The 21646-nt window shown below is 44.2% G+C and overlaps 13 protein-coding genes across 13 annotated transcripts; 4 read left to right on the forward strand and 9 right to left on the reverse strand.

Moving 5' to 3' along the window:
- Positions 1-21: 21 nt before the first annotated feature.
- SJAG_05004 (fungal protein) lies at positions 22-2840 on the reverse strand. Its single transcript, XM_002176037.2, has 3 exons — positions 2659-2840; positions 2098-2596; positions 22-2050 (listed from the first exon to the last, which is right to left on the reverse strand). Exons 1-3 carry the CDS (start codon positions 2741-2743, stop codon positions 418-420), a joined length of 2217 nt encoding a protein of 738 aa, XP_002176073.2. The 5' UTR covers positions 2744-2840; the 3' UTR covers positions 22-417.
- A 191-nt stretch (positions 2841-3031) lies between these two features.
- On the forward strand, positions 3032-4202 carry SJAG_05003 (translation initiation factor eIF2 beta subunit). Its single transcript, XM_002176036.2, has 3 exons — positions 3032-3090; positions 3173-4012; positions 4093-4202. The coding sequence occupies exons 1-3, from the start codon at positions 3061-3063 to the stop codon at positions 4171-4173; spliced, it is 951 nt and encodes a 316-aa protein (XP_002176072.1). The 5' UTR covers positions 3032-3060; the 3' UTR covers positions 4174-4202.
- SJAG_05002 (fungal protein) lies at positions 4163-5624 on the reverse strand. The gene is made up of 2 exons (XM_002176035.2): positions 4450-5624; positions 4163-4400 (listed from the first exon to the last, which is right to left on the reverse strand). Exons 1-2 carry the CDS (start codon positions 5423-5425, stop codon positions 4279-4281), a joined length of 1098 nt encoding a protein of 365 aa, XP_002176071.2. The 5' UTR covers positions 5426-5624; the 3' UTR covers positions 4163-4278.
- On the reverse strand, positions 5609-7922 carry SJAG_05001 (glucan 1,3-beta-glucosidase I/II). The gene has a single exon (XM_002176034.2). It carries the CDS (start codon positions 7415-7417, stop codon positions 6152-6154), a length of 1266 nt encoding a protein of 421 aa, XP_002176070.1. The 5' UTR covers positions 7418-7922; the 3' UTR covers positions 5609-6151.
- Positions 7923-8483: 561 nt separating this feature from the next.
- On the reverse strand, positions 8484-9914 carry SJAG_05000 (RACK1 Cpc2). Its single transcript, XM_002176033.2, has 3 exons — positions 9713-9914; positions 9234-9632; positions 8484-9019 (listed from the first exon to the last, which is right to left on the reverse strand). The coding sequence occupies exons 1-3, from the start codon at positions 9836-9838 to the stop codon at positions 8600-8602; spliced, it is 945 nt and encodes a 314-aa protein (XP_002176069.1). The 5' UTR covers positions 9839-9914; the 3' UTR covers positions 8484-8599.
- A 194-nt stretch (positions 9915-10108) lies between these two features.
- Positions 10109-11321, reverse strand: SJAG_04999 (protein phosphatase inhibitor). Its single transcript, XM_002176032.2, has 2 exons — positions 10614-11321; positions 10109-10453 (listed from the first exon to the last, which is right to left on the reverse strand). The coding sequence occupies exons 1-2, from the start codon at positions 10786-10788 to the stop codon at positions 10332-10334; spliced, it is 297 nt and encodes a 98-aa protein (XP_002176068.1). The 5' UTR covers positions 10789-11321; the 3' UTR covers positions 10109-10331.
- Positions 11322-11420: 99 nt separating this feature from the next.
- Positions 11421-12293, forward strand: SJAG_04998 (40S ribosomal protein S27). Its single transcript, XM_002176031.2, has 3 exons — positions 11421-11483; positions 11564-11656; positions 11911-12293. Exons 1-3 carry the CDS (start codon positions 11478-11480, stop codon positions 12061-12063), a joined length of 252 nt encoding a protein of 83 aa, XP_002176067.1. The 5' UTR covers positions 11421-11477; the 3' UTR covers positions 12064-12293.
- Positions 12294-12409: 116 nt separating this feature from the next.
- SJAG_04996 (TOM complex subunit Tom70) lies at positions 12410-14654 on the reverse strand. The gene has a single exon (XM_002176030.2). The coding sequence runs from the start codon at positions 14625-14627 to the stop codon at positions 12711-12713; it is 1917 nt and encodes a 638-aa protein (XP_002176066.1). The 5' UTR covers positions 14628-14654; the 3' UTR covers positions 12410-12710.
- Positions 14655-14952: 298 nt separating this feature from the next.
- SJAG_04995 (DNA replication checkpoint protein Drc1) lies at positions 14953-16178 on the reverse strand (the record flags this gene model as incomplete). The annotated part of the gene is made up of 3 exons (XM_002176029.1): positions 14953-15245; positions 15303-15989; positions 16046-16178. The coding sequence occupies 3 exons, from the start codon at positions 16176-16178 to the stop codon at positions 14953-14955; spliced, it is 1113 nt and encodes a 370-aa protein (XP_002176065.1).
- A 166-nt stretch (positions 16179-16344) lies between these two features.
- On the forward strand, positions 16345-18567 carry SJAG_04994 (DNA primase catalytic subunit Spp1). Its single transcript, XM_002176028.2, has 2 exons — positions 16345-16710; positions 16762-18567. Exons 1-2 carry the CDS (start codon positions 16649-16651, stop codon positions 17963-17965), a joined length of 1266 nt encoding a protein of 421 aa, XP_002176064.1. The 5' UTR covers positions 16345-16648; the 3' UTR covers positions 17966-18567.
- SJAG_04993 (tRNA m(1)G methyltransferase Trm10) lies at positions 17000-19208 on the reverse strand. The gene has a single exon (XM_002176027.2). The coding sequence runs from the start codon at positions 19132-19134 to the stop codon at positions 18085-18087; it is 1050 nt and encodes a 349-aa protein (XP_002176063.1). The 5' UTR covers positions 19135-19208; the 3' UTR covers positions 17000-18084.
- SJAG_04992 (hypothetical protein) lies at positions 18513-19856 on the forward strand. Its single transcript, XM_002176026.2, has one exon. It carries the CDS (start codon positions 19346-19348, stop codon positions 19625-19627), a length of 282 nt encoding a protein of 93 aa, XP_002176062.1. The 5' UTR covers positions 18513-19345; the 3' UTR covers positions 19628-19856.
- SJAG_04991 (Co-chaperone for ATPase activity) lies at positions 19646-21581 on the reverse strand. Its single transcript, XM_002176025.2, has 2 exons — positions 21145-21581; positions 19646-21094 (listed from the first exon to the last, which is right to left on the reverse strand). Exons 1-2 carry the CDS (start codon positions 21219-21221, stop codon positions 20044-20046), a joined length of 1128 nt encoding a protein of 375 aa, XP_002176061.1. The 5' UTR covers positions 21222-21581; the 3' UTR covers positions 19646-20043.
- Between the last annotated feature and the right edge of the window lie 65 nt (positions 21582-21646).

The raw sequence follows: 21646 nt of genomic DNA on the forward strand, positions 1-21646 counted from the left end.
TATATATGTAGAAGTTTCCAAAAAATATATATATATATTACGACGGATCCACACACTTACTTCAAGTGTGTGCTCAAATTGCCGACAAAATAATACGTATCCAACTAAATGGTGCACTAGAAGTCTATAAAGTTTTAGCTCCAATATATTATTTAAATATCTTTTTAGCAGAATACTACAAAGGAAGCATTTTGCCAATATGCATAGGCGTTGATATACATAATCATTAAACATTAAATCATTTAAGCAATAAGAAAAGATTGTAGCCGAACTCGTCGCAAAAACTTATTGCAAGTACATTTTTTGTAAGAATTAAGAAAGGTGTCGTATCGTAAATGGATTCATGACAGTTTTGACTCTCAGTTCCCAAAATATTAGAAGTCGTCTTAAAAAATTGATCATTGACGAACAGACATTTTAAGACCGTATCATCTTTTCTAAAGAGAATTGACTGCTTCTCTTAGATGAGGACGAAATAGGAGTAAGGTTATCGAGGCAAACCGAGGAAGCTGATAATGGTGTATAGCAAGAATGCGCAGTCGTTTTGGATACATTTCGTAATGAGCGCATATTGCTAAGGGTATTTTGAATGTTGACAGTTTGAGACAAAGGAGTCGAAGGCATACTGTCAGTTGTTGAAAATACAGAGGAAGAGGCACTTTGTTGGATCGTCGTTTCACTATCAGCGGCTTGCATTTCATCAACAGGAATTAATGGTCTGCGAATCGGTCGTGGAATTGTCAACGCTTCAAGTACTATTTTTTTCTCTGGCTTCAATGAAGGTTGAATCTCAGTTGAAATAACCAATTCATTCTGCTTCTCTTCTTCTTGTGTAATACTTGTTATAGATATTGACGCGTCTTTATAGGTATCGTCAGAAGGGATGCTTGAATCACCTTCAGTCGAAGAATTAACAGTCGGACTTGAAGAAGAAAGCGATTTTCCGTTTTCTGTTAATGTTCTCGATTGACAAGAGTTCTCCGGATGTAAAAGGACGAGAGGATCTTTTGAATTAGTGGAACCATGTTTATCTGATCCGACCCAAACCATCATTGAATTGACGTATTCCGCCGTGTCAGGGTCCCATGATGGATCGCGATTATTGGTAAGCTTCATCGCTTTCAGACTATTCTCCATTTCTCGTCTTCCGTTTAACACATTTAGTCGTTCAGCCACGTGCATAATAGCTGCTCGATTGCTCTCAAACAATATACTTGTACAACTTTTGCGATTGATAACAGGCATTGACTTTTTTGAAGAAAACTTGTTTGCCTTTATAACACGTTTAATCGAAGAACGTATACGGTTAAGCAAGTTCCGTTTCTTTCCTTTTCTTGTGGACCGTGTACCGCCAGTTGAGGGCTTGTCAATTTGTTGCACAAGACATATTGAACCATTGGCATCCATCAGAACAGTAACAGTAGAAAAAATGCTTCTCCGAAGCTCAGGAATTTCCGGCGCTTTTGATTCCAACCATAACCATTTTATCGTGGAACTGCAATTTACTTCAAATGCTTCAGAAAAGTCATATTGAGAAACAAGACTCTGTTCCAACGTAGGGTATTGTATCAGAGGACTAGGCTCCTCAGCAATCATATCGTTGTTCACGAAAAGTCTAAGTTCATTATTGGCGACAGAAGAAGCAATTGGGCGGTCAAAACCATTTTCCAAGAAGCCTAACCATGCTGATTCTTGAGCATTAAATGCAATCTGCGAAGAATTAGTTCGCGACATTCTTTTTAGCAATAGCAAACACTCGCTGTGCAAACGGTCTCTGCCAATTGGGAATGAACTTCGAACATGACTAGGAAGCTGCATTTTTGAAATAATGTCAACAACCTCAAGCGGAGATGTTGGTTGCGGACCTTGATTTGTCATAATGTTGATAACACGGTAACTCTCCGTATTGAAGTTTTTGGCAACAGGAGGATAGCTGTGGTTTCGAAGCTGTGTTTGAAGGGACATCGGCAACAAAGAGAAACTGTGCTCATCTCTTTTGTCTGTACCTCGCAAGTATGCTAGGAGTAATCTAAGACAAGCATTTGTGCACCTAGAGACATAATGTTAGTAACCCTATACTCAACGCATATATCATACTTATTCCAGTAAGCCAAACCATCTTCAAGATCCATGCACGGCCATGAAAATGCCCAACAGCTGCTCAACTGTGCGATAACCTCCAAAGAGGTTGACTTTTTTGGGACTGACTCTGATGGAAGACGAGCAGCCATGCTTGCAAGAAGCCGAACAAACCCTTGAATCACATTAAAGTGGCTATTATTGCGAGCTGCAAGCTTCATAAATATGGTAAATCCATCCATTGGATGTTTTGCGTAAGAATCTGCTTCTTCAAATAGGCGATAGCAGCGCCAGCTCACAACTCCGCCTGGAATTCGATAAAATAACCATTTTGTAACAGAAATAAGACCCTCTGTACTTAATAACGTAACACGTTTCTTAAGTTCATCCGCATTCCAAGGTCGACCTTCAGATTGATTGCCCGTGTAATAATCTCGAAGAAATCCTCGAGTTTCCCATGCGTTTACACGATTAGAAGGACATGTCAGCAACTCCAAGTCAAGCTTTAAGTTAGAGTCTTTCCGTTCGTTAGCATTTGAAGCTGAAAAAGGATCAGGCTTGTCTGTGTTTATAGATTACCTAAGAGCTCCAAGCGTTTAGCACATTCGACGATGAGCTTCTCTGCTTTAACGACATCTATTTGTTCTTGCTCGAATACTTGCATTTTGCAAAGGAGACATTGCAAGTCTCAAGCAAACGATACTATTCATATTTTCTAGACAAAGAGACTTTACCATTAAAGAAAACGCGTCGCGACGCGTTTGTCATTCCCCGATAAAGTGTATTATGTCAGGGAATACAATACGTGCGGCTTGAAAAAAAAAACAATAGTAACTAAATATACAGCATATACTACTTTAGGTAGTATACAAAATTGTACGTACCATGATAGTGTAAAATCTATTGTATTTTTATGCGGTAAGTAGAATTGTGTTTCACCACTTTGGCAATCCTTCGCCAGTGGATTTCCTGTCCACAACCATGACCGAGCAAGACACCGTGGTTGAACAGGTATGAACTTAGTCGTGACAGTTTTGCATGCAAACATATGCGAAACCGAGTTTTTGAGAAGTTTAACTAATTATTTTAACAGCCGCTCGATATCAATTCGTCTTTATTGACGAAAAAGAAAAAATCTAAAAAGTCTGTGGCTTTCGACGATGAAGTTGAAGCTTTGACGGAGAAGAAGAGCTCTAAGGGCCAGGAAGACGGCGATGCTGCCAAGAGTGAAGCTGCTGCTGCTGCCACGGAACCCGTCACGGAGGCCGAGGTCGATGAATTGAAGGATATGTTTGCTAGCATGAAGAAGAAGAAGAAGTCCAAGAAGAGTTCTTCCTCTTCGTCTGAGAGCAGCTCTAAGGCCACTGAGGATGGTGAGCTTGACTTCTCTTCGATGAAGAAGAAAAAGAAGAAGAAGAAGAGCGCCGATTTGTCTGCTTTTGAGAAGGAGTTGGAAGCTTCTTCCTCGAAGGAATCTGGTGTTAAGAACCAAGTGTTTGACGAGGAAACTATGGGTGAACACGAGTGGATTAAAAGCGACCGTGACTACTACTACCCCGAGTTGTTGAACCGTTTCTTCACATTGTTGCGTCAAAACAATCCCGAGCTTGCTGGTGAGAAGCGGAAGTACACGATTGTTCCTCCCTCCGTTCACCGTGAAGGTAATAAAAAGACTATTTTCGCCAACATCAACGACATCTCCAAGCGTATGCACCGGTCTTTGGAACATGTTATTCAATTCTTGTTCGCTGAGTTGGGTACCAGTGGCAGTGTTGACGGTTCCTCTCGCCTTATTATTAAGGGTCGTTTCCAGCAAAAGCAAATTGAGAACGTTCTTCGTCGTTATATTGTGGAATATGTTACTTGCAAGACTTGTAAGTCGCCTGATACCATCCTGACGAAGGAAAACAGAATCTATTTCATGACTTGCGAGGTAAGTTTTATTGATATCGTGGTGTTCACAAGTGCCACGTACATCATGGTTGTTCAAATGTATGCTAATTATTATTCCAGGCTTGTGGTTCTACTCGTTCTGTCCAAGCTATTAAGACTGGTTACCAAGCCCAAATTGGAAAGAGAAGACATATGGCTTAGAGGGGTTATGTGCTATATAGTTTATCTACAACAACAAAATTTTTGCCAAAGAAGAATGTACTTGGTCGATGAAGTGTCGATGTAAAAGATATGTTTTCAAACTATTTAAACTGCGTTACATTGGGGTTTCGTGAAAAATCCTGTTTCATCTGGTGCGCTTTTATGGCATTTGTTTGCGTGCTTCCACCAGAAGATTTCCATAATTTTAGGGTCTTTGTTTTTTCGTCCTGTTTCGTCTAATTAGTATGTTTCTCGGACTGGCTTCGTCTGGCTTACCCTGACATCCTATCCAACGCCGGCATTGGTGACATTTTCCTTGGATGATGGTCTTACGGTCAGGTATGCCAATGGTTCGTTTTGGGCGTCCAAGTGGTACAGTTCGGAATGCAGTTGGTGGCAGGTATTGCTGACCTTTTGTGTTGATACCGTGCGCGAAATTCATGTGGTACCAATAGGCACTTGTCTTTGTCCGAAGCCAGACCTCCTTCTTCGCTTCAAAGCAGACCGGGCACAAAGCTTCCTTCTCCATACCTGCTCCTTTAGAGTAACGTGGCGTATAGAGGTCGTAATCAGGCAGATTCTCTGTATAAACAACACCAGAATCGTCGGTAGCAGGAGTGTATATTGAAGTGGGCGCAGGAATAGACACATAAAAGAGAGGGAACAGTGGATTGATCGGGAAGTTGGGTGGTAGTGTTCTGTAATGCTGTAATTGCAGAGTGCCGCCGTCTGGTTTTGAAGGTACCGGCCATGTTTTACCATAATGTATGTACGGCGAGTTTATCTGCGTAGAGGCCAAATACACAGGCGGTAATTGATTTTCCGTGTCATTCACTGAGTCAGTGAGATACGTTGGTGCTGCATTTAATCCACAGGCAAAAAAATCAGTCGTTTCATGTGGTTCAAGCGCGTCTAGTGTTTGCTGCGTTTGCTGTGTTTGTGGTTGTCGTTGTTGTAATTGCTGTTGTTGATATTGAAAATGCAATTGGTTTAATGTGTTTGAATTTATGGGGGTTAGTAGTTCATGAATGGTTTGAGAGGGTCGTGATCGTTTTAAAGTTTTTGCTTTCACTTCTAAAGAGTCAATTGGTAAGGATGGAGGCGGGATGAAGAGTATACCTTCATGTTGAGGAATTGCGTTTAATGAAGGGTTCGAATGAATGTATGGTGAAAAAACAAGAGAGGGCTCAGGAACTTCAGAGAGGTAAGAATTGTTTTCAGAAATAAACTGTTCAATATCACTAAGCTCCATTAAAACTGAAGGAGAAAAAAAGAGAATTAAACCGCAGAGTATACGGAAAGGGAAAGGAAGGAAGTTGAGTCGCGACGCGTTTTATACAAAAATTAATTATTGCGGGGAGAAGCACGCGGAGCGAAGGAAAAATAAAGTTGCGCGAAACATAAAGGTTTACGTTAAGCGGAATATGTGCCGGCGGGGAGGGATCGCGCTGGAGATCTAGAGTTACACGAATAGGACAGAGGGAGTAAGAACAGCAATGAGTAGAACAAAGGTTTTATTCTCAAAACTGAATGCCACCGTATACAAAGAAGATCTACGAGATACAATTCAGCTGCTTGTTGGTGCACAAAGCTCAAAGTGTGTAATCCCGTGAAAGCCCGTTTTCAAGTCATAAGAACTTTGTACAGCAAAAGATAATTTGATACAACACTCAACAACTCTTTGAAACACTCAATTGTACACACTAATCATCACTGTCCTTTTTTTTCGCGCGGAAAACATAATCATATCAATATAAACAACGAGAACAACTTCAATAAAATGAATGAACCAAAACAGAAAAACGAAAAAGAAAAAAACTAACAGAAGGAAAGAAGCGCGACAACATAGATTGCGGGTTAACAACACTCGGATTTTTGGACATCCCGGATAACGCTACATCATCCATGAAGAAGAGTCATTGAAGATGTCAAAAGTCCAAAGAGTAAAAGGACAGATGTCAAAGGATAACACCCGTATTTAGGAACAGTACGCTGCGAAGCTTCTGTCCGTCAAGGGTTGAGGGAAGATACCGTTGTCAACAAGCTCGCCCATATCCCAACCAGGAGCCGTCTTCTCGGTCTTCGCGGTCCAGAAGAACCATCCACGACCGCGCTCGTATTGGTCAAGTTGAGTCTCAATGTACTGACGAACTTGAGAACGGAAATCGGCGGTCCAATTGTTAATATCAGTGTTGCATGTTCCCACATAGTAAGAGTTCGTGAACGTGCCGTCATAACGAGCACCGGTGTCCATACCATTCAACCATTTGGCACAGTCGTCCAAGGCTGCACTCCACTCGCCAGTGACGACAAGGAACGGAGAAGAAGCAATCGAGTTGCCGAAATTGCAGATCGAGTTCAGATGGTCGGTAAACGACATGGCACACTGACCGCTTGAGAACACCTCGTAATGATGCGTGTCGAGAATCAAGTCGTAGGAACTGGGGTCGAGCAAGCCCTCATTCCAATCAGAGAGAGAAATGTAACCATCGTGGAAAACAGTTGCAACAGTACTAGAGAGCGAGGAAATTTGGTTGTATGCATCGCGGTCGTATTGCTTCAGCCAGGCAAGGTCGAGGTTAGCTGCCAAAGGCTCGTTAAGCGTCTCAATACCAATAACAACATCGGCATATGCGGATTGTGTATACTTTTGGATAATAGTCGAGATCACTCGGTACGTTCTCGCAACAGTGTCACCTTTTTGCCAGCCGATACCGCCACGTTTTCCAGAGTTATCAAATCCGTTCTGGCTGCCTGGGGCACCGTGCAAATCAATCCACACCTTCAGACCAACGCTCCGAGCCCACGATATGGCTTGGTCAAGCCAGTACTCTTGTCCTTGAACGAAAGGCTCATAATCCGCGACGCTAAACGCCCAGTAGCCGATAGGAATACGGACAACGTTAACGCCCCAACCAGCGATGCGGGCGAAGTCGTCGTATGTGTAAAAGGTGCTCCAATGCTCATTCAGCTGCTTCTGAGCCTCCTCCGCACCGAGAAACTCGCAGAATGTCCACTCATCAACCGCAACGTTCGCTTGTCCCTCGAATTGTTGAAAAAGACTAGGTGTAATCCACGGCTCCAGCACGAGCCAGCCGCCAATGTTTACACCGCGGATAATTTCTGTCGTATAATCGAAAACAGGATTGTTACGCTTTTGAATTGTCAAGGCATCAGCCGAAAAGCTTAAAACGCTAAGACCGAGGAGAAAACGGCCTAGCGATTTCCAAACACTCTTAAACATTTTGCGAAAGAAAGCGAGGAAATGAAAAATTCAGTGAAAAATGAAAAAGAATGACAGCGCCTGTGTGGGGAACACCGTTCACTGCCGTCAAAAAAACCGTCTTTGTCTTTGGTTTCCTTTATTAGACAAAGATCCAATTACAAATCTGCGGATGCGGGCTTTCAAAGCGTTTGTCTGCGAATCCAATCAACACGTTTACCGGGAATAACCTCTGTGTCGCTGCACACAATCACTGATGATTGCCAGTGAATGTCCGAGTGTGTGTTAATGAAGAAGAGAAGAGAAAGCTGTGGCTCTTATAAACCAAAATTCTGAACAAATGTAAACAAATAAACACTGACGGCGATTATGGCGCAATTCGCAACTAAGCCGGCCGACAACAGACGAGCGGCTCTACCAAAACAAAACAAAGTTAAACAAAACAGAAACCAAAGGAATGGCTGTTAGGGTATCCAAAACACAAAATGCTCTTATGATCGTGTGACCGCGTGTGCGTGAACCGGCGCAGCAAAGAAGAATGTTAGAGTCGCCTGAATGGAACGGTCTCCGGGGCAATATTTATATACAAAAACCACGTTTCTATTTATAGCTTTAAGCTATCGATGACGATGACTAGTGGGAAACCCAAATTGGGTACGTCATTAGAGTACCTATCGAAGGGGTGCAGCCGTACGTGCGAGGTCGTGTGAGCAGGCGTTGCTTTAACAAACTTTAGAAGTGAAAATAGTTAAAAGTGTTAACCATGTAGAATGCAACTAGTATGTTAAACTGTAGTAAATTACCCTGGTCCCTGAGGCTAGACCATCGATGTCATCTATCCCATGCTATAACAAACGTTGAAACGTATGTCCGGGAATCCGCGAGAAGGGGACACATACCAGCCAATCAGCACGTAAAGCGACGTGTGCGCAGGAAACCGCCGAAGAACGCCGACAAGGAAACCAATCAAACATCTCAACGTCACGTCACAAGCGAAAAGAGGCCGACGGCCCAATCAGAAAAAAACAGAAATTCCGTCGACCCTGACCCCACAAATCCAAAACACCACTCCAGAACCCCGCAAAACTACCGCTAAACCAATCATCATTACGAAGATCATCAAACATTCACACAAATGGTCCTCAGAACATGCTTTATTGCAGCTTAAATAAGCTGGCTAGCGCTCGCAATGCAATCTCATTTTTACTTGGTGACTTGCCAGACACGGATAAGGTTATCAGTCCAGCCAGAGAACAAGGTTTGGCCATCAGCAGACCAGGCAAGAGAGATACACTCGGGCTCAGCGCTCTTCTTACCAACGCCGACGAAGTCGACAGTAAGCTCATCAACCTTCTCTTGAGACTCCAAGTCGAAGATACGGATGGAAGAGCCGGTGGCAGCGCACAACCAGTAACGGTTGGGAGAGAAGACAACAGCGTTGATGTTGGTCTTGGCCTCCAAAGAGTACAAGTGCTTGTTCTCGTTAAGGTCCCAAAGCATCAAGACACCGTCCTTACCGCCGGAGGCGCAAAGGGAACCATCGGGGGAGATGGTGACGGCGTTGATGTAGCCGGTGTGACCGTGGTGGGTGGTGCGGAGAGCGAAAGACTCCAAATCCCAGACCTAAGCAAGTGGTTAGTACGCATGCAATAGACGCGATAGGAAGACCATTCGTTTGTAGAAAAGCCTCGAAAAGAAGAAAGTTCAGTGCACTTGCGGTGTTTTTCTGTCTCATCGCTCCGAAGAACTCTGAAGTAGCAAATATTGTAGAAACATCATAACGGATCCCAACTTTTCGCAGAGCCCTCAAACAAACGAACAGCTGTGTTGCACATACCTTAACAACCTTGTCCCAACCAGCAGAAACAAAGGTGACATTGTCGGGGTTGGGAGAGAAGCGGACGCAAGAAACCCAGTCAGAGTGACCACCCTCGGTGATGGTGTACTTGCAGTTACCGATGATGTTCCAGATCTTGATGGTCTTGTCACGGGAACCAGAGACAACTTGACGGTTGTCGGGAGAGAAGGAGACGGACAAGACATCACTGGTGTGACCAACAAACTGGTGAGTGCAAACACCCTCCTCGAGGTCCCAGAGACGGATGGTCTTGTCCCAGGAAGCGGACAAGGCGTAACGGCTGTCGTAGGACAAAGAGCAGTCAGAGACGAAGTGGTTGTGACCAGTCAAACGTCTCTGAGCGACACCGTAGTTGACATCGTCACGGGTAAGGTTCCACTGCATTTGTTAGCGAAAAGGTGAAAACACACAGACAGGCTCGGCGCGGCAAAGGCGTGCCGGGTCGTCACAGTTCATACCAAGATGATGGTCTTGTCACGAGAACCGGAAAGAAGAATGTCAGGGTTCTCAGGAGCAGTGGAGAGGGAGGTAACCCATCCAGAATGACCTTCGAGCGTTGCACGGAGCACAAGTTGTTCTGGCATGTTGACTGGTCGTGATGTCTTGGAGAAAGGAGATTTTGGTTTAAATTGTATGTATATAGTATGTGACTGTTTTTGTGATTAGGGTAGGGTAGTTAACACAGTGCGTTACGCCTCCGTAAATAGACATCACATACCACCGTGGTGCACAACATAACGTGTCGCGTGTGCCTACACACCAGGTGGTGGTAAGTGGTGGTGCCGCGCAAAACCCCGGACACCTCATCGCGGCACGGACCTCGGCCTCTCCTTGTCATCTAGCTGTCGCTAAATCTCGCTAGAGCGCACTATTCTACAGATCCCGCAGGTGATACGCTGGTTCATTCATTAATATACAAAACCGAGTCGTCGAGTAGGCGGGCGACGGGAACGGTGGAAAAAACGCACAGAGTGCAACGGCAGACGGCCCGAAGGGCTGCTGCCCAGAAACGGCCGTCTGCGCGCATCAAGGCCAAGAAAAGGCAAAAACGGGCATGAACTCATTACACTCCAGGACTTATGCGCGTTCGTACGCGTTCTTGTGGCAGCACGAAGAGTCGCTGTCTGAGCCAGAGTCACTGTCGCTCTCTTCGGAAGAGCTTTCATCAAACTCACGCAGCTTGTGGTAGATGCAGCAAACTATAGTTGGTTCTGTTAGCAAAGTGAAAAGTGTTATTATCGCAAACGCGGATTTTGACGCGTTCGGCCGAAACCTTAATTCGCAAGTTGAGCCAATCAACACGCAACATAGGAGCGGTCGAAAACGCGTGAAAATCGGTCGCGCTTTTCAGCAGCATACTCTTCGATTTTTTTTTGTTAAGGTGTTCGTTGTCGACTGTATTTTGCGACCAATGGACACGGCGTCCACTCGTCTCACCACGAAGATGCAGGACAACCGGCTCGTCTTGCACGGCCGGCGTAGTCGTCGTCGTTGTCGCCGTCTGCTCGTCTGTCGACGCCTGTGTTGCTTGCATTCTCGTGCTCTGTGGATATGTGGGATGGTGAGTGGGGGTGCGGGGGAGTGCTCGGGATGCGGAGACGGGATAGTTAAGAGGAAAAGACAGATGGGTCCTGGCCCTGAGCGTGGTGGAGAAGTGGGGGGTTATAAGGTGCTACGGTTCAAGTAGTACGGGCGGTAGCGGCAGCAGGGGAAGGGAGAAAGCTGCGGTGGGAAGGTGCGACGACGTGTGTTGACGTGTGTTGCCGGACGTTGTAGTAGGAGTAGGTAAGAAGCAAGTGTGACACTGGGTCACACACACACACAAATAAACTGCCACTTAAGAGAAACAAAACGAGAGGAGCCCTCCGAGCCTTCCAACAGCGTTAATGTCGGAATCTTGAACGAGTTGATTGCAGGCCTGCGCTGCAACAGAACACGGGATCGTTTAGGCCTTTGACGCGTTAACAAAGTCAATTCCGACAACGCGTCTCGTAACGCCTGCTGAATTGGAATGATGGGTGCGTGGTAGAAGACACCGTTTACTGTTTTTGTACGTTGCGTGTGTGTTTGTGCGTGTATGTATGTCTGTGTGCGTCCACTACTGCCGTGCATAGGATCGTCTCCTGAGCTGGAGGCGGGGTACCGTTAGGGTAGGGTTCGAGGTTGCCACAGTCACACACATATATAAACAAAAAACTTCCCCTCGACTTTCCCTTGTACATCATGGTGGTAAGTGAGAGACCCTCCAACATTCGAAATCTTGGGGTGGCCTAAGATGTTTAGAGTCGTGGTCGGCTAACGCGAAACAGTTGGCTGTTGACTTATTGAACCCTTCGCCCGAGTCTGAGCTTAAGAAGCACAAGCTCAAGCAGCTCGTCCAGAGCCCTCGCAGCTACTTTATGGTATGTACCAACTGAAGCACGAGAGCGGCACTGCGCGGTTAGTGAACTTGGACAGCGGCAGCAACGATGGGTGCATTCGTAGCTGTAGGATGGTGTAATTTTGGAATGTTTTCTAAAGTTTTTGTCGTTTTTTGCAGAGATAGTCTTGGGGTTCCTCTACTCGCACTCCGTTGTTGCCTGCCTCGTTTTTTTCGCTTGCAAAGTGTTTTTTCTCGCTCCTCGCCTTTTTGAGTAGTTTGCTAATGTTTGTGCAGGACGTCAAGTGCTCTGGCTGTTTCAACATCACCACAGTCTTCTCCCATGCCCAGACCGTTGTCATCTGCGGTTCCTGTGCCACGGTTCTCTGCCAACCCACTGGTGGTAAGGCCCGTTTGATGGAGGGCTGCTCTTTCCGTAGAAAAAACTAGACGGCTAGAGCAGAATTGCCGCTAGCATGTAGTTCGGCGCAGCTGCCGCTGTGCAACATGTTTGGCTTTCCGTCAAAACCGTTATCATATGTTTCGCTTGGAATTTCGCTGGCGTGTTTGCTATGCTTCGTTCTTTGGGTTTGAACATCTTGCGTCGCTAGCTTCCTGTTTCGTGCATTCGTAGTCGAGGAAACACTCGCTCGCACTTAATCCATCCTGGTTTATTCGGATGTTCTGTGGGCTGAACCGGGCGGGCGGTGCTTGTAGTTTGAGTTTGTGGGTTTGCGGTGGGTGTTTTATAGTAGTTTGTGAACGCGGTTGACCGTGCCGGAGTCTGGATTCGTCCCGTGTTCTCTTTGGCGTTTCCGGTTTAAAGCTTGCTTGCTCCATTACGGTTCTGTCTTCGTCAACCAAATTTCATTCATTCCGTAGCATCATTAGCAATAGTCCGGACGTTTGTTGGCAGGAATACAGTGTGGGTATTGGTCATGCCATTGCATATACAATTAGCGCTGCGTTCTCACGATTTACCCGTTGCGATGCATCGTCCAACGAACACCGTGGAATAAAACTACGAGAACGCCGCAGTTTAGCGAAAGCCGCAGAGTAGCAATCGCAATTTTGCCTTCGTCTCTATCATAGCCGCCTTACACGACCGGATTCAGACGGCCAACAAGCTCAGGATAGCGGTCGGTCAGGGCAATTTGTGTGCGAGTAGCTTCGGAGTATGAGAATGCATTTACCATCTCGCTTTCTGTGCGAGCAAGGTCTGCAGACTTCTCAAAGTATTTGAGTGCCTCGACAGGCTTGCCCTGCTGCAACAAGAACTGAGCCATGCTGGCCACAGCAATGTCACACTCCGGATCGGCATCGAGGGCTTGTTGACAAAGCTTCTCAGCTTGGTCCACATCGCGCTTAGCCTGGAAAACGGTCAGAGCCTTGTTGATGAGGGGCATAGCATTCATGACATTCTGTGCTGATTTCTTCTTGCCGAGCTCGATGGCGCGATCAAAGTGATCCAAAGCCTCGTCAAACTTTTGTTGGTCAAGCAGAATTTCACCATAGTAGTTGTACACTTCTCCGCTGTCAGGGAAGCGCTCCTTGCACATCTCGAACGTCTTTACGGCTTCTTCAACCTCGTTTGATTTGTATTGCGCAACGGCGAGTTGGATGTAACCGTAAATGAACGTGTCGTCCAATTCATTAGATTTGCGATAATCCTTGATTGCTTTAGCAAAGTCACCAGAGATGAAGTGAACTTGAGCACGATGGTAATACAGATCAGGGTCTGTGGTAGATACGGACTCGGCCTTTTCAAATGTCTTCCACATCTTGTCGCGCTCGTTCTCGTCTAAGTATGCAGCACCAAGTCGAACATAAGGTTGAATGAAAGTGGGATCAAGCTCAATGGCTTTCTCAAAGTCGGCAATTGACTCCTTCGAGTCACCAGAAACAAACTTGTATGTACCAACAAGGTTATATGCACGAGCAGAAAGCTTATCCGAACTGCAGCCAGTAGCGCATGCCTTGTTCACCAGTTCTTGAGACTCAGCAAACTTGCCTTGCTCAAGAGCCTCAATAGACGCAGCCAAGGCGGCATCACCCTCGTTTCCGTTTTCATACTCCAAAGCAGGTTGAGCTCTGAAAGAATCGAGATATGTCCGAATAAATGTTGCGCTAGGCAGTTTGCGTTCACGCGTCTTCATGAGTGCTTCAGCTTTGCGTTCGGCAACCTTCTTCAGCAAACGTTCAACGCTTGCGGTTAAGGCCTCGTTGGTGAATCCATCAAAAATACAAGAAACAGTGCAATCCATTAGAGCCTCATCCAGGCGATCCAGTTGCTCGTACGCAGCTGCTCGACGGTTCAGGGCTTTCACATACGTGGGGTTCATGCTCAAAGCCTCTGAAGTATCAGATACTACCTTGTTATAATCACCAATAGCAGCAAAACAAGCTGCACGGTTGGAGAAGTAAATTGGGTCCCGGTTGTAAATAATAGCCTGTGTGTACAGCTCAATGGCTTTCACATAGTCCTTACGGCCATAAGCAAGATTGCCTTCCGTTTTCAGTTCCGTAGCAAGTTTTTCTCGCTCTTCTTGCGACATTTCCTTCAGCTTTTGAGCTGTGAGTGCAATTTTTTCATCATCCACCTTCTTCTTGGACTTCTTCTTTTTGTTCTTTTTCTTTTTCAAGGAAGCAGCAGCCTCTGCTGCTCCCGCTGCAGCCAAGTCCGTCTTCGCATCGACCGCTTCAGACTGACTCACAGGCTCTTGCTTTGTCTCAGTTACAGAGGATGTCTGCTTTTCAGCAGTATCAACATTTTCCTCCGACTGTGGCATTTTCTTCAACTTTTCGTCCGAAGGAATCTTACGATACTTCTTCGACTTCTTCGACTTTTGTTTTTGTGTGTGAACATAATAAACACCGCCGACGCCAGCGCAGACAGCAAGAATGCCCGTGGTGTACACGAGCTTCTTGTGTCGCTCAACAAACGAGGTAAATGAGGACCATAAACCGTGATTCTCAGCAGGAACGCTGACACTAACTATTGCCGGCTCAGGCATGTTGATGGTTCTGGGCAGGAATTTTTTGTGGAGCTGGTTTATCAAGTGAATCGTGTTCCTTAGCAACACCAAAACCTTATTTCGCGAAGATAACAGACGCGTCGCGTAAACATGTGTAAGTGAATTCCCAATGAAGAGGGACTGGACTCGGAGAGTTTTAATATGCAATAAACTGGAATTGTATGAGGAGTTGTCTTTGTAGACGCAACATTAGGTGAGACGGTGGGACGGACGGAAAACTGGCAGCGGTCGGTGTATGTATAACAAGGTGTTGATACCATAGATAAATCAGAGTAGATCTCAAAAATGGATAATTGTGTATAGTCTATCGACGACGACGACGAAATCGGCCTCCAGCTTTCCCTTTTCGTAATTTGTATGCTGTATAGTTTGAGCTAACTTGGAGACCAATTGTGAGGTTGCCCTTAATTTTTCGTCTTTTTGCTGGCTTCTCAGTAACTTTAGACGGCAATATTGTGGACTCGCTTGGAACACCGTCCATAGATGTAGTGTTCGGCATCACTTCTTCGTCGTCTTCGTCAGTACCAATCTCTTCTTCTTCGTCAATTGCTTCTAATGGTTGCAAATGACTCTTTGCGTTGGGTACAGATGGAGGTACTGTAACGATTTGCGGGTTAGTAAATAAGATAAATGAGACTAAAAAAAATGGCTTACGTTTGACACGTCTATGTTGACGTTTTACTTTGAGTTTCCGAACTTGTGGCTCCTGTGAACCTTGTTCCTTTGACGTTGTCTCATCTGTCTCTGTATCGCGGGCTAGAAGTAGGAACGGGTTTAGGGGATCTTCATCATAATTATCCGCATTTGCGGACTTTTCATCGCTTTCCAATTCGTGCAATACATCTTCCTCATCCTTTCCATACTCATCCTCCATAGCCTTAAGCTCCTTAAGGAGCGTTGAAAGCCCGCGTTTTGGAGGCGCGAAATGGAAAAGGTCGGGTGAAGAGGGAACGGCCATTCGCAGAGTTGTGGGAGTTTCCATGATTTTGTTTTGCTTTCTTGGCGTTGGAATGTTGGCTTTCGTTGGCGTGGTAAAGAGTGGACTGGGAGGGACTGGACTGTTGTCGGAGGGAAGCACAAGAGACACATCTTGTTTGGAAGGAGAGGGTTTTAAAGGAGAAATGTCTTCAAAAATTTGAATCGGTTTTCTAGTGAGTTGCGGTGTTGGGCCGAGAATGGTTCTTTCTACGCTTCCCGGAGTTCTTAAAATAGCAGAGTGTCTTGGCGTCACATTTTCAATCGATTGAAATGGTCGTTTCCGTGAAGTATCAGGACTGGCTGGAGGCTTCAACGGAAGAGAACTCCGCCTTTTGATTTGGTTATATTCTTTATACAGTTGAGCTGAACATTAAAGTTAGAAGATAATTGTAAAATACTGTAATTCAACATTCACATACCAATTCTCGGGTTTGCTTTTACATCTTCCCTGCCGGGTTTTCTCTGATTATTCTTAAAGAAGTTGTGTTCCCAGTGTTTTAATTCAGTTTTAATTTCTGTCTTTTTTATTCCGGTGGGCGAATTTGGCGGCATCCCACATTAAAACAGTAAATTATTATATAACCAAAAGATTATAATTGTTATACAGAGTAGGCTGTTATCCTATATGATGATTTCTAGGGGAAATTTAGTTTGCAACTAAAAGCAAAGAAAGTTGAACTTTTTGTATAGGTTGTTAGGGACTTAAGCTGGAGGATGTAAACAAATAGACTTAAATTCACGGTAAGACGCGAAAAAAAAAAGACATTAAAACACGCGTTTTATTTGTAAAAAAGGAAAAAAGCTTTGCTATTTGTCATCAAAAACGTAGTTTAAAAAGCTTATTGTTCATACGAAACTTTATATCTTTTGCTTTTACACCTTCGTCGTTGGTTCATTAACGACTCCAAGAATTCTTTGTATACCTTAGTACGAAACAGTCTACAAACTAACAAACCAATTCAAGTCTTCCGCTTCGTTGGCTTTATATTCATCCTTTGGTAACTTGATAGGAGTCTTTTGTAATGGATGGTGAGGAGGACGAGAATTTGGATGAGCTAATTGCAAGCGGACAACTGGATGAGCTGTAAGTTCTGCGTATGATAAACATGAATTATGATCTAACCTTCGTTTAAAGCGTCCAAAAAGAATATGTAGATAAGGAAATGATGACACAATACTACAAACATTTGTTTCCTTGGAAACTATTATTTCAATGGCTCAATCACGGAGTTATTCCTTCAAACGACTTTACCCATAGGGAATTTGCGTTCACTTTACAAAATGATGCCTATTTGCGTTACTTATCGTTTCCAACTTTTGACGATCTGAAAAAAGAAGCTGTACAAATGACACCCAGTCGGTTTGAGATTGGGCCAGTTTACAGTGCAAATCCCCGCGATCGCAAGACATTAAAAAAAGCATCTTTTAAACCTCTTGAGAAGGAGTTGGTATTTGATATTGATATGACTGACTACGATGATGTCCGTACTTGCTGTAGCAAAGCAAATGTCTGTCCAAAGTGTTGGCTATTTATGACGGTCGCAATGAAGGTTCTTGATACAACGTTCAGAGAAGACTTTGGTTTTGAACACATTCTGTGGGTATACTCAGGTCGTCGAGGCATTCATGCTTGGATTTGTGATGAGAAAGCACGACAGCTTGATGACCGTGGACGAAGAATGATTGCTGGATACCTACAAGTAGTGGTAGGAGATGTTCAAGGAGGAGTTCGTGTGAATGGGCTCAAACGACCCTTACATCCTTTCATTTCACGATCATTAGAACTTTTGAGCGAGAGTTTTGCTCAGACTATTCTTCGGGAACAAGATCCGTGGCGTTCAGAAGAAGGTGCTGAACGACTGTTGAAGGCGCTGCCAGACAAAGGTCTTGTTGCGGCATTACGAAAAAAATGGTCTGTTGATCTTGAACGGCCAAGTATCAGCAAATGGGCAGATATCGATTCAGTGGCATCGGCCGGTGTTTCAAAAACACTTGATCCGGTGACACTTAAGAACGCGAAACAAGACATAGTACTCAGTTATATGTATCCGCGACTTGATGTTGAAGTGTCTAAGCATCTAAATCACTTGCTTAAATCCCCCTTCTGTGTGCATCCAGGAACAGGTCGAATTTGCGTTCCCATCCGCATGGAGGACGCAGGTAGCTTCAACCCATTAGAGGTTCCTGTTTTGCAAACATTGTTGCAGGAGCTTGACGAGAAAGGCGATGTGGAAAAAACCAGTCTTAACTCTTATATTTCACATTTTCGGGGGTTCTGTAATCAGTTACTAGCAGAGACCTCACGGAAAAAGCGCAAACAGGGAGACATGACATTCTAAAAGGGTATATTCAAGTTACAATATCCATACTGCTAATCACAAATTGTGCCAAAAATGTTAAATAAAAAAGTAATGGAATTTTAATGATGTTAATGAGTGCGAGTAGCATAACATGATGCTTACTGCTTGTCGGTATCAGCTTTAGTCGATGTGATATTGTCTACTTTTGACTCTTCTGAATCTTCATTGAGAGTTGTTTCAACATGCTCAGCAGATTTTTTTTCGTCATCCAAGTCAGTCACACGGTCAACTTCGTCCCCATCAAGCTCACTTGCTGTAGTACTATGACTTTTCGGTTGAAGTCCCTTCCGTTTGGGAATAATTTCCAAAAATGCACGTTCCCAGTCTCGATATTCGAGCCAAAGCGAAAGAATTTCAAAGACTTGATTAACAGTTAAAATCTTTCTGTCTGACATCTGAATATACTGTCCGATGGGAAGACGTGCAGTTTTGATTCCTTGCTTTTCAGCTTTATCATTGCAAAGATTCTTATAGCGATTCTTGTCAACAATGGCACCAATAATATAAATTTTGTCCTCATCCAACTCTGTGATATCGTTTTCTGAGTCAGCAGACAAGTACACAAGCTTATCTTTTTCCTCTTTAAAGACTTCCATATAGTCCTCTTCCACCGACTTCATCCGTTTCCAGTTGTTTTGCTGTCCTTTCAGCACGAACTCTTGGCGTTCTTTCAAACGCCCACCAAAGCTGGTAGCGTACAGATGTACGGGCCGAATGGCAGTTCTGTTTGCTGAATAACAGCGCGTTACTTGTTGACACAGGGAATTTATTTCCTTATAGTTCATGAGGTCATCAAAAGCACAATCAAGCACCACTCTCATGTTACTTGGAACAACCTTTCCGGGACGCAGTTTTTTCTTCTGACTGGGAACTTCTTCACCAGCTTCCTTTTTACGCTTTCTCTCCTCTTTACGAGCTTTCTTTTTTTCACGACGTAACCGAGCACGCTCTTCACGACCGGCTTCCCATTCTTGCTGACGACGAAGACGTTTCAAAGCAGATTTGCTCATTTGAACAGGCTCCTCAGCATTAATTGATGAAGATTCTTGAGATGTTGAGTTTGAAGATTTGGTTTCTTCCAAACCTTCTTTTGCAGCTTCCGATTCAGTAGACTGAACCGGAACCAGTTCCTTTTCCACGACAGACATAGTACTCCGGAATTCTATAAGTTTTTGGCCAAAATTTACAGTATAATTATACTGTTTTTGAAGATTTTCACTGTCAGTGGTATTGGTGGAAACCACTCGTTGTGAATTGGTACCAGAGCAGGAAAAAAACACAAAAACTCGTTCTCGTTAACGTTCAAAGAAGAAACAGATCTGAATTTGAAGCATATTTTTCGTTTTATAAATATAAGCAATGTCTACTGAGGAAAATGACTCACGGATGGACGTAGAAGCAAACGAGTTCATTGACAACGACAATGCTGAGACAGAAAGGGATGTGCCCGAAAAATCGAAGCTAGATAGTCTTCGAAGGAATCCCACAGATCAAAAACCCTCGCTTGCCGAGTACATGGATCAATTAACAAAGGACTATGCTGAAGAACTGGATGAACTTCGTCAACGCGAGATTTTTGATGACAGTAAGCTCCAAATGCTGATTCGCTCCTTACGCGCAGGTCACAAAATCTTTGAATAAATAAAATAAAGGAGAAAGCTAAATTCTGTTCCATAAACCAACATTTATTGAAGTCTATATCTGAAGCAAGGATCTTTACAAAAACATAGGCTGACTATAAGTTGGTGCAATAGGGAACACAAATACATTGGGCCCATCAATGTACCATTTTTGGATGAGTGTGCTTAAAAATTCATTGAGTTCTTACGAACTGGATATTGTAGGATCTATAAATAAAGTTGTAGCAAATAGGAGGATCGGTCTTAACTATTATGATTCGGAGGGAGAGAGTATTATCACACAGAATGTTATTTTGTTGAGGAGGGGAATTGCACTTCGAAGAAGACGGAGGTAATGCAGCATGATTTTTTGTTATCACAGCTTTGTCAAACTTTAAAAGGAACTGGACATAGATACGTGGTAAATTCAAATTTGGACTAACCTGTATACTCATCTTCTGCACCTGAAAAGGTGTCAGTAGCGGAATAAAATTCAGTAAGCTCGTCAGACGATTCGACATCGGCGAATTCTTCAGCTCGCGTCTGTTGCAAAACAGTCTTTTCAGCCTTCCGTTTCTGCTTTCGCAGAAGCTTCTGTTCCTGTTTTACCACTTTGATATGCTTTTTGCTTCTTTCGTGCGAAAGTAATTGCTGCTGCGTCTTGAATGTTTTCCTACAATGAGTGCAAAAAAAGGTTTCATTTTGGGCAGCGGCGACACTGTCGTTTTCGCTTAGACTCTCCTCATCCTCATCAGAATAAGGCGCGGCACACCGCACTTGTGTCCATTCAGGTAGAGAAACGGAGGCTAATGTTTGCTGGTTTAATCGACGGTCACGTATGCTTTGTAGGCGTGACGAAGCCTGTAGTTGGTCGTAGCGTTCTTGTTCACTCAGAACAACGACATTCTGCTTGCGAGGGTCAAGTTCTCCCATGCGACGAATAAGTTGCCGGACCAAGTCATTGTAAGATGCTTTCGCATTTTGAATAATTCGCAAGTTTTCGCGCCGCATGATCTTCTTTACTGCATTCTCTCGCTCGTCTTCCTCCTTATACAAGCGTTCCCAATCGAACGTCTTGATTGTGTTGAAACGCTGCCATTGTTGGTAAAACTGCTTTACTCGCGACCAAGGCAGAAATAGATTGGGATCATAAAGCGGCAAAGTCTTTCTGGAATTAGAAACGGTCGCGGGATCTGCAGACGCAGCGGCGACATCTTCGTCCTTTTTTAACAATTCAATGAATGAACACCAACCACTAAGGATTTTGTACGTTTCACTATTCTTCCATTGTAACGAATCTAAAACAGCAAGCTCTCTTCTCAAATCATCTTCGTGAACCTTGTATTGCTGGCGGATGGCAGTTCGTTCATACCACTTTCGTTCGGTGTCGCTTGTCAGGATATCGTAGGCAGTGCTTATACGAGAGAATATGGCATGGCACTCATCATTACCAGGATTCCGATCAGGGTGATACCGTAAGGCAAGTTTCCTACGGGTTAGAAAGAACAGGAACCCAGTCCAGAACCAATCCAATCGTACCTGTAGCTTCTCTTTACTTCTTCGATCGTAGCATCCTCCGGGACCCGCAACACGTTAAAACACTCGGAAATATCCATCACCAAAAGAACGGAGATGAGTATGAAGATGGTTATTTCACAGAGGGAAGGGAAAACGGGAGAAGTGTCACGTTCTTGCAACAAAACAAATAATAGGTGTAACGTGAATAAGCAGGTGTTTGGCCAAGAGGTGGAAAATACCGAATATTCTGTGCCATAAAAAAATTCAAAGAAACCAAAACTAATTCAAAAATAAAAAAAAAGGAAAAAAAAATGTATATAACAGTAATAATCAAGGAAAAATAAAATATCGTATTCACATTTACAGACAGACAGCTAAATTCAAAAAATGCACAATAAAACTGTCAAAACACTCGAGCCAAGCTCGTTAGTTTCTCCGTGCACCTGTTCTGGCACCCATCACCTTTGGTGGTGAGTATCGCCCACTCATGCATGCTGATTTTGCAGTGTGTCGCTTATCGATT

The sequence above is a fragment of the Schizosaccharomyces japonicus genome (assembly GCF_000149845.2).
Source record: "Schizosaccharomyces japonicus yFS275 unplaced genomic scaffold supercont5.2, whole genome shotgun sequence".
Classification (NCBI taxonomy): domain Eukaryota; kingdom Fungi; phylum Ascomycota; class Schizosaccharomycetes; order Schizosaccharomycetales; family Schizosaccharomycetaceae; genus Schizosaccharomyces; species Schizosaccharomyces japonicus.

Coding starts and splice junctions, on each gene's coding strand:
- SJAG_05003 (XM_002176036.2), top strand. CDS start 3,061: ATGACCGAGCAAGACACCGTGGTTGAACAG. Junction 3,091..3,172: donor AAGACACCGTGGTTGAACAG/GTATGAACTTAG, acceptor TTATTTTAACAG/CCGCTCGATATCAATTCGTC. Junction 4,013..4,092: donor TCTATTTCATGACTTGCGAG/GTAAGTTTTATT, acceptor TTATTATTCCAG/GCTTGTGGTTCTACTCGTTC.
- SJAG_05004 (XM_002176037.2), bottom strand. CDS start 2,743: ATGCAAGTATTCGAGCAAGAACAAATAGATGTCGTTAAAGCAGAGAAG. Junction 2,597..2,658: donor TAAACGCTTGGAGCTCTTAG/GTAATCTATAAA, acceptor ACGAACGGAAAG/ACTCTAACTTAAAGCTTGAC. Junction 2,051..2,097: donor GGTTTGGCTTACTGGAATAA/GTATGATATATG, acceptor TTATGTCTCTAG/GTGCACAAATGCTTGTCTTA.
- SJAG_04998 (XM_002176031.2), top strand. Junction 11,657..11,910: donor GCCCTCGCAGCTACTTTATG/GTATGTACCAAC, acceptor ATGTTTGTGCAG/GACGTCAAGTGCTCTGGCTG.
- SJAG_05002 (XM_002176035.2), bottom strand. CDS start 5,425: ATGGAGCTTAGTGATATTGAACAGTTTATTTCTGAAAACAATTCTTAC. Junction 4,401..4,449: donor GCGTTGGATAGGATGTCAGG/GTAAGCCAGACG, acceptor TAGACGAAACAG/GACGAAAAAACAAAGACCCT.
- SJAG_05000 (XM_002176033.2), bottom strand. CDS start 9,838: ATGCCAGAACAACTTGTGCTCCGTGCAACGCTCGAAGGTCATTCTGGA. Junction 9,633..9,712: donor GTGACAAGACCATCATCTTG/GTATGAACTGTG, acceptor TAACAAATGCAG/TGGAACCTTACCCGTGACGA. Junction 9,020..9,233: donor GTTGGGACAAGGTTGTTAAG/GTATGTGCAACA, acceptor CCACTTGCTTAG/GTCTGGGATTTGGAGTCTTT.
- SJAG_04999 (XM_002176032.2), bottom strand. CDS start 10,788: ATGCAAGCAACACAGGCGTCGACAGACGAGCAGACGGCGACAACGACG. Junction 10,454..10,613: donor TAACAAAAAAAAATCGAAGA/GTATGCTGCTGA, acceptor AACCAACTATAG/TTTGCTGCATCTACCACAAG.
- SJAG_04996 (XM_002176030.2), bottom strand. CDS start 14,627: ATGCCTGAGCCGGCAATAGTTAGTGTCAGCGTTCCTGCTGAGAATCAC.
- SJAG_05001 (XM_002176034.2), bottom strand. CDS start 7,417: ATGTTTAAGAGTGTTTGGAAATCGCTAGGCCGTTTTCTCCTCGGTCTT.
- SJAG_04994 (XM_002176028.2), top strand. CDS start 16,649: ATGGATGGTGAGGAGGACGAGAATTTGGATGAGCTAATTGCAAGCGGA. Junction 16,711..16,761: donor AGCGGACAACTGGATGAGCT/GTAAGTTCTGCG, acceptor CTTCGTTTAAAG/CGTCCAAAAAGAATATGTAG.
- SJAG_04991 (XM_002176025.2), bottom strand. CDS start 21,221: ATGGATATTTCCGAGTGTTTTAACGTGTTGCGGGTCCCGGAGGATGCT. Junction 21,095..21,144: donor GAAGTAAAGAGAAGCTACAG/GTACGATTGGAT, acceptor TCTAACCCGTAG/GAAACTTGCCTTACGGTATC.
- SJAG_04992 (XM_002176026.2), top strand. CDS start 19,346: ATGTCTACTGAGGAAAATGACTCACGGATGGACGTAGAAGCAAACGAG.
- SJAG_04993 (XM_002176027.2), bottom strand. CDS start 19,134: ATGTCTGTCGTGGAAAAGGAACTGGTTCCGGTTCAGTCTACTGAATCG.